The 14,785-nt window shown below is 51.8% G+C and overlaps 5 protein-coding genes across 5 annotated transcripts; 2 read left to right on the forward strand and 3 right to left on the reverse strand.

Moving 5' to 3' along the window:
- Window positions 1-13: 13 nt before the first annotated feature.
- SMC3 (Structural maintenance of chromosomes protein 3) lies at window positions 14-3,852 on the reverse strand (the record flags this gene model as incomplete). Its single annotated transcript, XM_049251860.1, has 5 exons — window positions 14-306; window positions 371-2,268; window positions 2,322-3,532; window positions 3,589-3,748; window positions 3,815-3,852. The coding sequence occupies 5 exons, from the start codon at window positions 3,850-3,852 to the stop codon at window positions 14-16; spliced, it is 3,600 nt and encodes a 1,199-aa protein (XP_049109178.1).
- Window positions 3,853-4,202: 350 nt separating this feature from the next.
- On the forward strand, window positions 4,203-5,894 carry rio1 (Serine/threonine-protein kinase rio1; the record flags this gene model as incomplete). The annotated part of the gene is made up of 1 exon (XM_049251861.1): window positions 4,203-5,894. The coding sequence occupies one exon, from the start codon at window positions 4,203-4,205 to the stop codon at window positions 5,892-5,894; it is 1,692 nt and encodes a 563-aa protein (XP_049109179.1).
- Window positions 5,895-6,347: 453 nt separating this feature from the next.
- On the reverse strand, window positions 6,348-6,711 carry LOZ57_002801 (uncharacterized protein; the record flags this gene model as incomplete). Its single annotated transcript, XM_049251862.1, has 2 exons — window positions 6,348-6,501; window positions 6,563-6,711. 2 exons carry the CDS (start codon window positions 6,709-6,711, stop codon window positions 6,348-6,350), a joined length of 303 nt encoding a protein of 100 aa, XP_049109180.1.
- Window positions 6,712-9,085: 2,374 nt separating this feature from the next.
- LOZ57_002802 (uncharacterized protein) lies at window positions 9,086-10,113 on the forward strand (the record flags this gene model as incomplete). The annotated part of the gene is made up of 2 exons (XM_049251863.1): window positions 9,086-9,666; window positions 9,723-10,113. The coding sequence occupies 2 exons, from the start codon at window positions 9,086-9,088 to the stop codon at window positions 10,111-10,113; spliced, it is 972 nt and encodes a 323-aa protein (XP_049109181.1).
- A 1,853-nt stretch (window positions 10,114-11,966) lies between these two features.
- LOZ57_002803 (uncharacterized protein) lies at window positions 11,967-14,020 on the reverse strand (the record flags this gene model as incomplete). Its single annotated transcript, XM_049251864.1, has 2 exons — window positions 11,967-13,559; window positions 13,625-14,020. The coding sequence occupies 2 exons, from the start codon at window positions 14,018-14,020 to the stop codon at window positions 11,967-11,969; spliced, it is 1,989 nt and encodes a 662-aa protein (XP_049109182.1).
- Window positions 14,021-14,785: the final 765 nt, after the last annotated feature.

Genomic DNA, 14,785 nt, shown 5'->3' on the forward strand with positions numbered 1-14,785 from the left:
CATCCCGTTGGGTTTACACTTTCTGCTCCTCCACAAACTTCAACGCCTCGTCCCTAGAGACCACGTCAATGGTACTGGCCTTGCTCCGGAAGCTAACACCATAGCACTTCTCCGCTACGTGGAGCATCTCCGGTCTGAAAGTAGTACAGATAAACTGTCCGTTGGTTTCTTCCGATATAGACTTCAGCATCTGTGCAACAGCCGTACGATACTGAGCGTCCAAGTTGGCATCTATCTCGTCAAAGAGATAGAACGGGGCAGGGTCACACGCCTGGATGGAGAAAACGAGAGCCAGAGCACAAAGACCTAGTCATACTGTGTTAGTCTAGACAACTTGACAATGGGAGCTCAGATTTAGGGTATTGCTTACTTTTCTGGCCTCCACTCAACTGCTGAATTCGTTGCTGGTCGTCATGCTTACTATTGAAGCTTACACTGATCCCTACACCAACATAGTTCTCAACGCTACGACGAGCATCTTCATCGTCGGAATCAATGTCATCGTCTTGACGATTGGTAGGATCCGTCTTCCTCTGAATGATCAGTCTGCCTCGTCCTGCTGGAACCAGCTTTTCGAATATCTTGGCGAATTCGCGAGACACCTGCTTGAATGTTCGCTCAATGGCTTCGTCTTTCCGCTGATCAAGAACCATAATCAGCTCATCGATGGATTTATGAGACGCATCCAGCTCTTCTCGTCGCTTCATCAAAGTTTCTCTTTGTTTTGTGAAGTTATTGTACTGCTCAAACGCCTTCTTGTTGACATGGGAATACTTCTTCAGCGCTTCATTGACTTTGTGTAATCGCTTCACAACTGCATTGGAGTCTGTATTCTTGAACTTGGTGAAGGCTTCGTCTGGCAGGACTCCCAGATCACGGATGTTAGCACTGCATTCAGCGGCCTGCTTTGTCAATGCGGCCTTCTTTTGCATGCTCTTCTCCATACGACGTTGATGTTTTTCGATAGACTTAGAAAGCTCATCGAGTTCACGTCTGATTTCTGCCTTACGTTGTTCAAGTTGAACAACTTCCGTATTTCCCTCTTCAATTTGGTCTTCCAGTTTCTGGACTTGAGAGTTGAGCTTCTCCAGTTCCTTATTCTTTTTTTTGATTTGGCGTTGGCTCTCCTTCAAGTTTCCTTGAATGGAGTCCTCGCTTGCATCTAGATCACTGGCAATTAGCTGGTCAAGGCGGGGATGAAGATTTTCTCGAAGCTCGACTTCTAAGATCGACTTTCTAGTCTCAATCTCACTTCTTTTGCTAGATAGCTCCGAGTGTTGCCGTCGAAGGTCCTGGACTGTGGAGCTCAACTTTTCAAGACGAGTCTCCTCATCGTTTGAGAGAGCCTTTTCAAATGGCGTTGATAATTCTTCTTCGTGTGCACCGATTTGATCAGTAAGAACATTTAAATTTCCTTCGATGTTCTTCAGTGCACGGCGTTTTGCTTCGATGGTATCCGTCTTGTTAAGAAGAATATCACGTTTGCTTTTAATTTCTTGTCGCAGAGGAGCATTGCTTCCTTGTAGCTGTTGCTTTCTTTGCTCGAGTTTTTGCAATTCCCCAACAGCCCTTGTAATAAGTTGATCCATCTTTTCGAGCTCCCCCCGAATCTCAGTGCCCCTGTTCCTCTTTGATTCAAACTCATCACGCCACTTCGACACAGTCCGTATTGCCTCAAGTCGTGACACGCGAGAATCATGGAAACCTCCTGTCAACGCACCTCGTTTATCTGATCTATCACCATCTGGAGTGATAGCATTGATACCATGGCTACGCGCATACTGGGAAGCAACCTGAAGGTTTGGGCAGATGATCGTCCGGCCAAAAACTTGCAGGAATGCCTTTTCGTATTTCGAATCATATTGGAGCTTTTCAATCATCGGGATGGTATCACTGGCCCTTGGGAGATTACTCGGTCTGGGCTTGAGTCGATTGAGTGGCATAAAGGTCACCCGTCCCGCCTTTTCTTTCTGTAGAATCTCTAATACCTTCGTAGCAGTCTCATCGGTATCAACGACATAATGGAAAAGACTTTGTCCGGCAGTTACTTCAACGGCTGTGCGGTATCTGTCGCTAACTTCGAACAGTTCAGCTAACGTCCCATACACACCATCAAGATCGAGTTGTTGTTTTATCCGCCGAACCGAGGCAATCCCACGGCTTGTATTATAATCCATCATATGCGATAAATTCCTCTCTGCACGATTGACTTCTTGAGAGGCATTAGATAATATTGAGTCAAGTTTGGCCTCCTCTCTCCATAATTCCCTAAGTACTATGAGTAACGTTTTGGCATGTTTACGGGAAATTGGATAACATACTTTCTCTGGTCCATCAGACTATCACGCTCCTCCTTTGCTGCGAGGACTTCTTGTTCTATAGATTGCATGGCATCCCCTCTTCCATCAAGTTGTTTCCGAAGCTTTTCTGTTTCAGGTTCGAGCAACGCAATTTCACCTTCCAGCTGAGTTATTTCTTCTGCTGTTTGCATGCGTACGGCTTTGACTGTTGAGAGGGAGGTGTAAGTATCTTGTATTTCCTTCTGTAGCCATTTGTCTCTCTCTGACTTGTTTTTAAACCTCGAGATACGGCCCTGTTTAGCATAGAGCCTTTGACGACTGGTTTCGGCTTCAGTCAATTTTCCTCTAGACACTTCTTCCTCTGCCTTCAGAGCATTGAATTGTGGGAGAAGTTCTTCTAGTTCCGCCTCACGCTCCTTTATTGCTTTCTGGACTGCACTTAGATCTGCCTCATGTCGGGCTTTGGCTTGCTGAGCGGCAGATTGTCCTTCCGCAAGCGTTCTCCCTTGCAGCTCCGCCTGAGCGAGAGTTCGAAAAGCGTCTCGACGATCGTCCTCTAACTGAGATTTTTCCACTTTCAGCAATTCTATTTGCTGTTTCCTTTCGGCGATCTCAGTATCAACCTGGGCGATATCATTTTCCCCCTGAATGAATCTATTGCGATTCACATCCGTATCTTCGACTCCGGTCTGCCTTTGGTTTTCGATGTTTTCCAGTGCACCAGCAATTTCATTTTGTTCGCGCGAATAAATTGTATATTCAAGACATCTTCTTTCCCTATCCTTTTCCTGAAAATTCCTGAGTTCATCTTTCTCCTCTTCTAGCTCCCCGAGGCGCTCATTGATGTAGTCTAGTAATTCATCAATTTTAGAGATCTTGTTGTTCGTCTCGTTCATAATTTTCAATGACTCCGCACGGCGCGCCTCATATACTTGTGTCCCAGCAACCTCCTTGAGTAGAACCAGACGTTCTGTGTCTTTCATATTGGTCAATGTCGTTACGCGACCTTGAGGGACAATGTAGTATGGGTTTGAGCGAGAAAAGCCAGCCGATTCCAGCAAGTTCATCACGTCTGCCTTCGTGGCATTTTTGCGATCCAAAGTGTACTCATCTTTCTTCAACCCAATAGTACGGCGCAATATTAATTCCGACTTTCCAGTTGGAAACCGATCGTCGGAGTTATCAAAAATAATCTCAACGTACGCGGACATCACGGCGGACCCGGATCCCTCCTATTTGGAATTAGCATTCTCCAGCGGCCATGAAGCATAACCACCACAGTCCGTACGTGTAGTAATGCCTGGCGCTCCTCCCTGCCCATATGCGTATAGGCATCGCTAAGAACAAACCGAATTGCGGCGAAAAAGTTACTCTTTCCAGATCCATTGCGGCCGACAATGACATTGTGCTTGGGTGAAAAGGGCTCAATGACGGTCTGGTCTTTGTAGCTATAATCGCGCCCAACATCAGCAATGCTACCATGAGGATGGGGGCACGTTCACTCCATGTCATACCTCTTGAAGCCTTGGATAATGATCTGCTTAACGAACATTTTGGCGACAGCGGAGGAATGCTTAAAGACTCCAGAGAACCGTCATAAGCGACGCGTTTTTAAGCTCAGGGAGCTAAATATGTCCGTAATGAACGGCGCAGCACCCTTTATCCCCAAAAACTCCCTGGCGGGTTGATAACGCGTCGGGCTCAATAGGCCAACCCCCGACGCGTTCCAGATTGGGAAATTAGGGTTAGGCGGGGTGGGGATCGGTGAAACAATTTAGCCGACAGGTGATTCTACGTCACACAGCAATTTCTCAAGGTGGCAGTGGGGGGTATATTCTTCATTTTTTTCGTTCTACTTCAGAAAGGATACGTACCAAGCTAGTGCGACGCTCTCGATTCAGAATGGCATCGGCAGAGACAGCAAAGTTGGAGGACACCGGAGCTCCTGCCCCCGGCGTTGTGCTTGACCAAAATTCCGATGCCCCACCAAATGAAGCTGCACAGCAAAATTCTCAGGGCATAAAGGAGGAAGAGGATGAATATTACGATGATATATTTGCGGAAGATCTTGATGATGAAGACTTCCTCTCCTCAAACCCAGCCGATTTTACAAAAACATACAACCGTCAACGCCGCTTGAACGAGGTCGCGGCAGACGCAAATGCGCCGAAGTCATCCTACCCAAAAAGCAACCCGCAAAAGCCTACCATAAATACCCATGCAAAGATCGATGACCAGATATCGGCGCTTTCTAGACATGCTGCAAAATTACGGCTCGATGATACGCAATCCGGCCTTGGAGGCCGGACCTCCAAAGGCGCCGACAAGAGCGACAGGGCAACATCTGAACAAGTGTTGGACCCGCGAACGAGAATGTTGCTATTGCAAATGATCAACAGAAATGTTATATCAGAGGTTAATGGATGTTTGTCGACAGGCAAAGAAGCCAATGTTTACCACGCTGTTTCCTATCCCGACGGTGAAGACGGAGAGCCCGTACAACGTGCGATCAAGGTCTATAAAACAAGCATTCTAGTATTCAAGGACCGTGATAAATACGTCACAGGAGAGTTTAGGTTCCGACAGGGATACAACAAGTCCAACAATCGGGCCATGGTCAAGGTATGGGCCGAAAAAGAAATGCGGAATCTCAAACGCATTTATGCAGCCGGAATTCCTTGTCCAGAACCACTGTACCTACGGTTGCACGTTCTTGCCATGGGTTTTCTTGGAAATTCCAAGGGTCTTCCTGCACCTCGTTTGAAGGACGTCGAATTACAGGATGCAGACCCAGAAGCCCGATGGCGGGCTCTTTACATGGAGCTGATTGGGTACATGAGGACCATGTACCAAGACTGCCGATTAGTGCATGCTGATCTGAGCGAGTATAATATCCTATACCACAAACACAAACTGTTTATCATTGATGTAAGTCAGAGTGTTGAACATGACCATCCGCGCAGTTTGGAGTTCCTGCGTATGGATATCAAGAACGTCAGCGACTTCTTCGGCCGAAAGGGCGTCGATACCCTTCCTGAGCCCACGGTGTTTGAATTTATCCTGTCTCCAGAGGGACCTCGGATGGTAGATGGGTGCAACGACCAAATGATCCAGGAATTGGAGAGCCTTTTCGCCCATAGAACAGAGACTCATGACACGGAGGCTACCGAGATTGACACTGCAGTGTTCAGACAGCAGTACATCCCTCAAACGCTTGAACAAGTGTATGACGTTGAACGCGACGTCGAGAAGCTCAAAGCAGGTGAGGGAGAAGATCTTGTGTACCGCAACCTGCTAGCTTCCCGCGGGAAAGCTCGTGTAGGTGATGAGGAACAACGCGCGAGCGCCGTCGTCGTTGACGAGGGCTCGGACGAATCCGGAGGCGTTTCGGTGTCAGAAGGAGAGTCAGAGGGTGAGGAGGACGAGGACGACGACCTATTCGCCAAGAAGCCGCCGCGTGGGAAAAGATTTGAAGACAAAGATGTGAAGCGCGACCACAAGCGTCAGGTTAAGGAGGAAAAGCGGGAACAGCGGGCGAAGAAGATGCCGAAACATATCAAGAAAAAGATTATTAATTCTACGAAAAGGAAATAAAAAAGATGCAATAGAAAAGAAAAGTAATTACGAACAATTTTGGAGTCTCACTGGGCTCTCTGCGATGGTTGAGTCTTTGTTTACAAAAATTTTAGACATTTTCAAAACACGATGCATATAGATCGGTAGTTAGTTACTAGTTAGTTAACGACGGTAGACCATGGGCAATGGATAGTATGGACTTTTACCAAAAAATGCACGCCAGGCTATTATTTGCTTCTGTCTAGCTATCTGATAGTTTGGGTCGCTTGATACCGACTCAGTTTAGATAACTAACTAGCTCACCATGGCGTCTTCCCGCCAACGCTAGGGAACACCGATTGGACATTGGGATTAGGAAGCGTTGACTCTGTTGAGACATACTATTCACCGACAAGCCAGGTAAAACTCGGAGCGCAGGGTAATGCAAAGCTCGGGAAGTACGCAGTAGGTAACTAATAACATGGGGACAGTTCAAACCGCCCAGCGGCGGCCCAAGCCTCTCCGCCGAGGTTTGGCAGCAGCACCGCCTCGCTCACGTTTAAGAACGGACTTCAACGACGGGTCGAACCTGCCTGGCTCGCGTTTTTCGGAGGTCTTTTCTGTCACTTCACTGGTGCCTTGACGACTATGATAGATGAGTAGCTAGATCAGCTACAGCAAGCACATCTTGGCAACCGAGTACTCACTGTCCAAAGCAGAACGAAGCAGAAGCAACGCGTTTAAACCAGTTTGAGGGAGTCCTTGGCTTGGATTCGGCCTGGAGGTTGGTTACGTAGACCAGCCGGGTCTCCGACGGCTCTCCTGAAGAAATCAAAGCCTCACGGGAGGTCTCCATATTCTGTCGCTCATGGCACTTGCTCACGGCATCGCATGTCCTGTCGTGTCGTCCTTTAGATGGTAATCCGGAGTAATCCGGATTCTAAGTATATACACCAGCACATGGTAAGGTTCAACATGACCTCATCCAGAGCAGTCGACCCGACTTCTAGGCCGGATACAGTATACTTCCGTATGGACGGATTTTTGATGTTCCCGGGCCTGGCATTAGGCTTTTGGAAGGATGCTAAAATATGGCATGGTCGATAGGAAAGTTTGGATCCCACCAGGTTTGGCCGCGCTTGGTACTGGGCGTGGGTGGCCATATATAGGGAATAGTCCTGAGACAGCCCTATCCAAGTTATCTACTCCGTAGTTACTTCCTAGCCACGTTTTCTAGGCAAAAAGGGTCCAGTATTGGCATCGAGGGAAGATTGGAAGTATGTGCTGTCAATGCACAGGGCCTTTAAAACACGAAAGAAATGAAAAATCTCTCCGAAATGCACCATCGGGTAGTTACTTGTCTGGGGATTTCTCGGGAACGACACGTATACAACTCTAGTTCTCTTCAGAATAGTTAATTGTTTGTTTGGTGCCATCACGAGCGAGTCTTACGGTCCGGATAGAAGCAGCAAGATATCTCCGAACGAAGTACCCACCCAGGCCTTGCGCGAACGGTATGAAGATGCGCAGGTGGCATTGGGGACTAGGCCAATTTCCAGGACCAGACGGGCAAAATGAGCAGCAAGAGGGGGGAAGGGCCATTGTTTCGCGCTCACGGGGTGGGGGTGAAGCGGCCACCAGGGCTGTCGGGCGTGCTCTGGAAATTGGCGGTGGTGTTTCCCAGGGACTTGCGACTCGCAACGGCGCTGCCAGGGCCATCTGATGCACGAGCAATGCTTCGCGGTGTAAAGGATATATCACAGATGCGATATGCAGGGGCCGGTAGGAGCCGGGGGATTCATGGCAGATTCCTCCGAGTGCACATCACTGCACGCCCGGCCGTCTGGGCAGGCACGCTGTAGCCGCGCGCTCCACCGGCGGGTAAGTATGCTTTTCGGGGGCCTGGAGAGCAGCGCAGCTAGTCAAGGAGCCAGTCGTCGGTCCGTGGAGGGCGATCTCGATGCCGCACGGGACGCTGGCGGACTCGGGTGTCGATTGGCGAGAATAATGGCCGGGCGGGCGCATCTCTGCGACGGACAAGTCAGTAGTTAGTTCGTTAACTAGCTAGCTAGCCAGTGCGCACACCATGCACCAAGCACCAAGCATGAGCGGGTGATATGTTGATGAGAGCAGCAGCAATGCAGTCGCGGGGTCGACCTGCAACCGGACGAATCTCGGTGTTCCAGGAGGACAGCTCAAACCGTTTTAAGGGATTGAAAACAAGCGATCCTGCAGCTTGCAACCGGCGGAATCTCGGTGTTCCAGGTGTGCTGTCGAGGGCATCAAACGGCCGCGGGCGTTGGGCGTGGGCGTGGGCCTGGGTCGCGATATCAAACTGGGCCGGGCGGCACAGCGCATGCGACCATCACGGTCGCGCGGCAGGACAGCGACAGCGAGCCTGGTGCAAGAGTCGCACAGCACAGCGCAGCGTAGCACAGCATAGTACAGCACAGCTCCAGACTGGCCGGCGTGTGTGACTGACTGACGTGAGCTTGGGAAACATGCAGCGCGCGCTGGAACAGGCGGGCGGGCTGGGGCTAGTGCGATGGTGACGCCGTGAAGCGAGGCCAGGCCGCTAGTTAATCAGTCGGTTTCGCAGGCGGCGGGCGCTGCGTCGCTCGCACAGCCCGGACGGGTGTATCTATGGGCAGCGCGGTGTTTGGAACCACGGCGCCAGACCTGTCATGTAGTTAGTCACTGACTGGCCGGCCAGACCGCGCTTGGGGCGGCGATCGTCAAACCGGCGGCGTGCCAGCCCCTGTCGCAGGCCCGGCGCGGAGGCGCGGCGGCGGCGATGGTGAGGCGCTGCGTGTCTTGCCCGCCCGGCCGCCGGCTCCCGGCCGTGGCCTGCGCCTGCGCCTGCGCCTGTGCCTGCAGCCCGTATAGTTAGCGAGCGAGACCTGCCCGCCCCTTTCTTGCTCTCGTTCTCTGCGCCTGCTCGCTGGTTATCTACATCTCGCCGTCGCCTGGCCTGGCCTGTCTTCTCTGCACCACTCTCGTCGTCGTCGACCGCTCGCTGCTCTCGCCGTCACGTCCTCAAGAGCATGCCTTCTGCGCCGGCCGCGCTCTAAGCCCGCCATCGATCGACCGAACCCTTGCCGCTGGACGGTGGACACCCTCAGCATTCATGGTCAGAATCACCAGCTGCGGCGCCGGATAACCAAGCGAGGACGTCTGCCACCACCTGTTCGTCCCCGGGCCTGCCGCCCGCCGCCCGGTGGCTGTCCATGATGCGGGTCATCGCGACTCTCGTGTGCCTGGCTCAGTTATGCGGCCTCGCCCGCCCCGTCGTCGCGACCTCCGACCTCACCCTGCCCTTCCTTCTCGCGCCCTCCCTGCCTCACCTCAATCTGCGCCGCGATGCCCTCAGCCAGCTGGCCCACGACGCCCGCTGGGTGCGCAGGGCCCCGCAGCCGCAGCAGGCCTCCCCGCCGCAGTCGACCCCGCCCGTCAACGAGCAGCAGTTCAACGAGACCGCCACGTCGTCCTGCGTGACCGCCCTGGGCCGTGTGCGCAGAGTCATCAACCCGTCCGGCCTGGCCGCCTGCTATAACATCCCCTTCTTCAACGCCACGACCGGCACCTTTGCCGCAGACATCCGGCTGTACCAGGTGTCGCCGCCCTCCGGTGGCTTTGCAGGAGTGCCAACCTCTCAGTATACGCTGGAAATGATCATCCCATCCGCCACCGTTTCGTCGCCCAATCGATTACAGTCGAACGTGCCCACGGGTCCCAATAGTCCTATGTTGCTGCAGGATTTCAGACACATAGGACGCCTGGACCAGCTTCTCCAGATCGAAAAACTGAGCTTGTACGTTGTTTTTATATCACATACCCAGAATCCTAGAGATCTAACCCTTCCCTTAGGCAAGACCTGCGCATCATTCTGCTTCCCAACATCACCATCACCACTCGATCTGCTTCCAACGATTCCGTTTCTACTGCGCTATCATCCGATACTCTTTCATACGTTACTGGATTTTTAATGAACGAAGACCAATCTCCCAACAACATCACGTTTCCCGACGCCGCCGCCCAGCTGCCCGCCATCATGGCCGCCGCCACCAAGTTCGTCATCCCGGGCGTCTCGTTAGGCATCTTCCCCATCGGCGCCATCGTGACCTGCATATGGGCGGGCCTGCTCATTCTGACCGTGGGACTGGGCACGCTGCAGCGCATGCAATTTCGTGAGCATTTCAGGGGCCGGGTGCGCATGGACGCCGCAAGGAAAAGGAGCGGCCCCACGCCGAAATATTAAAGTAGCGACTTGCCTCATGACCATGTTTCTTGCTTGCCGGCTGGATGCAGCCCTATCTATATAGACTTGATGTTATTGGAGATGGCTTCGGTGTTACCTTTCTACTTCTGTCCTGTATCCCCCCTTTTCACCCCACGTACTTTTGTACATATGTATGTACATACCTACCCCCACACCCTTTCTATTCTGTGAATACGTTAGCATCCGCCCATGTTTGATGATATTGCCACCAGACACCAAAATCAAATTCATAGTATTGCATCTCATATATCTCATTGTGTATCTTCTATACTTATATCTTCCCCGTCCCCTTGAGGATCCCAATGATAATAGCTACAATCACCAATGCTATAAGCAAACAGACCGAGAACAACCTCAAACACCGCAGTGACTCGTCCATAGACTCTCTAATCCCAACGCCGCCGCCGCCATGATAACCACCCACCCCACCAACACCCCCATGATAATACCCCGGCCCCGGTAGCCGCGAATACGCTCCAACCGGGCCACGCGTAGCACCCTGCCCAACACCAATATCACCAAACGGATTACCCGTCGGAACCGGACGCCCTGTTCCTCTCCTACTCCCCGCCGGACCACGGCGGCCCTTGTCACTGCGCTGCGACCCCATCCGGCCCGGCATCGACTCGCTGCGCACGCACCGAGAACCCACCGCCGCGCCAGCAAGCCCCGGCAGCTCGCCCGCAGGCAGCGGCTGGCGCATCGATCCCGGTCGCGTCCGTGCGCGCGGCGCCGCGCCCAGCGGGCCGTGGACGTGCGGCGAGGGTACACGGCGTCGGGGGCTGCTGGGGTGCAGCACGTGGCTGGGTATACCGCGGCTGGAGAAGGAGCCTGGAGGGCCCCCGGCGGCGGCGGCGGCGGCGGTGGTGGTTCCTTGTGGGAAGGGGTCGCCTCGCGACGGCAGCATGCGACTTAAAGGGCCGCCGCCACCGCCGCCGCTGTGAGGGGTATAGGAGGGCGGGCTGCTGCTGCTGCTGCTGCGACTGCGGCTGGCGAGGGATGCATGGGCAGAATGGGCTCTTTTCCGCGATGGAGGTCTGCCGCTGTGCATCAGATAGGGGTGGAAGGAATTCGATATCGGTAGATGATGAGAAAAGGCGAGTTTAGTCCCCCGAGGACACTTCAAACAAGGGAGAGGTGCTGGAATGGCTTCAATGCAATGGTATTTCAATAGAACAACACGTTAACAGCGACATGTTGGCTGTGCAACGGCTACGAGGGCTGCTTCAAATAGAAATCATGCTTCCAGGTAGCCAGCTAAACCAATTGGTTACCGTGCGGAGTACTCGTGAGGAAATTCATACTCCTCGTACCATGAAGGCGTACCTTCATTGATATCAGGTATATACCTTGTGTGTTCCCTGACATTGCACTGCTTCACCAAGAACTGGCATGTTGAAAGATGCAGAGGCTGTCAGATTCATAGCTGCAAGTGAAGCAGAATCAGGACTGCAGTGGGTTCAGGAACCTGAATCCAAGGACAGCCTTCGACCGTGAAGTAGGTAGCTTCTGATCTCCTGTTGTATTCGTGAAGTAGTTGCAGATTGTGATATCTATCACTAGCTGTGTAGTGAAAATGTGGTGGGTAAGGTTTGACGTGCGGAAGCTTAGGTAAGAGAGCTACCCATACCATTATACGAAGTATGTCATTATTGGGTATCATAACTAGCAAGAAGAGGTTTTCAAATCTAGTGAAAGATGGAGATCAACTAGATACGCTGGAATCACCTGTAAACAGCGCATAAATAACACCACAAGCCTTATTGTTAGACACTATCGGTGGTAGCAGCGTACTACATGAAGTAACCTCGACATGACGAAGCACGCATGGTTCAAGGCCTAAAGCTATACATTCGCACTTCCGAATCCTCGCTACCCGTTGCGAATCTGCTTTCGCTCAGACCGACGCATGTCACCGGCCCCGTATGCCCTGTGAATGTTCTCTCGCAGTGGCCGGTTCTGGGACACCACACCTTTGTCATGTGGTCATGCGCGCCAGACACGATTCGGAGTGTGTCCGCACCAAGCGCCCAAACGCCTTCGATGTGACCGAAGAATGTTCGCAGACATCGCCCCGTAGGCACTTCCCAAAGCCGGAGAGTTAAGTCAAGCGAGGCGGTGACCATGTATCTAGGAGGAGTTGGCCGGCCATTCCTGAAGAGCGTGTCGAAAGCTGGTGACATGGGCACGGGAAAAGATGTGGAAAGCGACGCTTCGTCTGTAGTGACATGGTCGTGGGTATGGACATATTCCGCTTCGGCGTTGGTTGTAGTGGAAGTTATGCTCTGGGCATCTTCACCGCCGTGGTCTTCGAATTCGAATTCTCGCGGTAAGAATACAACGTGTTGGACTTGGCCTACATGCCCTGTATAGGTATGGACGCAGTTTCCCGTGTCAAGGTCCCAAAGTCGAATTGTCGAATCGTCCGAGGCGGTAATTACCGTGCGAGAGGCAGAATCAATTTTCACGGAGTTGACCCAGTCTTCATGGCCCCGTAGAACTCGTGTGGACTTGTCCTGGAAGTTCCAGATTTTGACGGTATGGTCCATCGATCCTGAAGCAAGAGTGGTTGCGTCAAAATGGAGGCAGATGACGCCGCCATTGTGACCTGTATAGGTGGATATACATTCTCCTGTGCGCCAATTCCAGACCTTAATTGTCCGGTCAAGGCTTCCACTAATGAGTTTTGTATCATCGAACTGCAAGCATCGAATGCCGGATTGATGCCCGCGAAGGGTGCGCAATTCTTCCCCAGTATCCGTATCCCAAATTTTGATGGTCGTATCGTAGGATCCAGTCGCGAGAATATTGTCTTCAAATTGAAGACACATTACGCCGTTGGTATGCCCTTTAAAAATCTTCGTAGTGCATCTCCCATGTTTCCAATTGATGCCAACCTTAAATCGATCCCGATAAACATCTTTCCAAGGGCGATAGTGGGGTTTGAAGTAATCATCATCAGGAATGATGGCTTCTGGAGTTGCTGATTTGGGGGTTATCGCTCTGCCAGCAGCGCGCAGCTGAATCCGCCGTTTTGTATCTCTCAGGCGTTTTCGATCCAACACAGGAAGGCCCCATCCACACTTTTTACATTTCCTGTCAATGTGTTGCTCGCACATTCTATGCCAAACAACATCATCATCTGCCAAGTCTCGCCAACGACGTGAGACCTGGGCTGCTTTGCAGAGCGAAGCTGTATCGAGATAGCACAAGATTTTGAACGATATCTCAGGTGGTAGAGCGCTTAAGAAGTCGATTCGAATAAGATCTCGGATGGTAGCAGAGATAAAGGAGAGCTGGGGGAAACAGCATTGGGCAAGAATGCCCTGAAGCATCAGGTTACGGTGTTTTGACGGGGCGGCGGAAAACAAGGACCAGAAAAGCGCGATACTTTGTTGGTCGCCTTGTGATAAGGTGTGTAGTTCCTAAAGCGTTGAATAACGCGTCAATAAGGAGTTCAAGAGAGTTCAAGTCATCCTTCGGCCCGTACCTGTTGCATATGGTCCATCGTGATCTCATCAGCCTGACGTCGGCATTTTAAATCGGGCCGATGGCGGTAGCAGTACTTTGAATTCGGATTCTTAGAGCTATTTGGGGTCTCGAGAGGTTCAAATCGGTTCATGGCAGCGTGTTGATCACGAATATGCTTGGTTAGGAAAGGCGCGACATTCTTTTCTGCAAGCTGTAGTTGGTGTTCTTTCACGCTGGGGTCGGTCTCGTCGTCGCATTCTCGCTTTGGGAGGCTAGGCAGTGACGGCCCAAAAACAGAAGAGCTTGGTTCATCGTCAGTCCAGGATTCTGGTGACAAACGTCTCCGTTTTCGAGAGGGGGCCTGGAAGTCACCAGTCATGACCGGTGTTGATGAATCTGTTGACTTCAATGTCATTTTGGAAGAAGGTTGTGTTGAAGGAAAATGGTGCATGCGCAAAGGGAACATCAACACGGGAGCTAGGCGGAGGATATCAACGAGAGGGAGCAAGGCGAAGGTGCGAGCCGGCCTGGATTTAAAGATTATTCGAGGACCTCAGGGGACAACGAATAAAAACTTCAAATAGTTAGGGAAGAGCCCGCTCCAGATAATCGTCTAGGCAATAAGATGAAGAATACACTCACGAGGCACACCTTATCCCCTGGCGCTACAGGAGCAATGAGACCATTTTGAAGCCATATGGTCACACCCGTTGAGTCTACCGTCGGCGTGCGCTCGGCTCTTGACTTTGCACGGCGCGAGATGTGACGCCGAGCGGGCGTGCCAGGCCCAATGAGGACTAGCGGTGGCTCTCTGCACTGACGCCATCCAGGTGGGTCCTGCTGTCATTTGGGCCGGCGCTAAGCTGCATTGAGCCGCGGGGAAGTCGGCATCGGCGTTCGCTAAAACAAAATCCCAGTTCCCGTGACTGTCCACCGAGACGGGCATAAGAAGAATCCTGGAAAGTTTTCTATACTCCGTGCGTTCAAGGACCCGCTGATTCAAAATTTTATCCGTAAATTGCTAAGCAGGGAAATTTTGATCCCAAGCAAATCTTAATCATATGGCCAGTGCCTTTGCATATGAGCTATAGTGTCAGTAGGAACGATACTTGGAAATAACATAGCGATCTATTTTATAAATAATACCACTGACCCGGCAAGGTGGGCGCGGTGTAAAAAC

This window comes from Ophidiomyces ophidiicola (genome assembly GCF_022830035.1).
Source record: "Ophidiomyces ophidiicola strain CBS 122913 chromosome Unknown scaffold_8, whole genome shotgun sequence".
NCBI lineage: Eukaryota > Fungi > Ascomycota > Eurotiomycetes > Onygenales > Onygenaceae > Ophidiomyces > Ophidiomyces ophidiicola.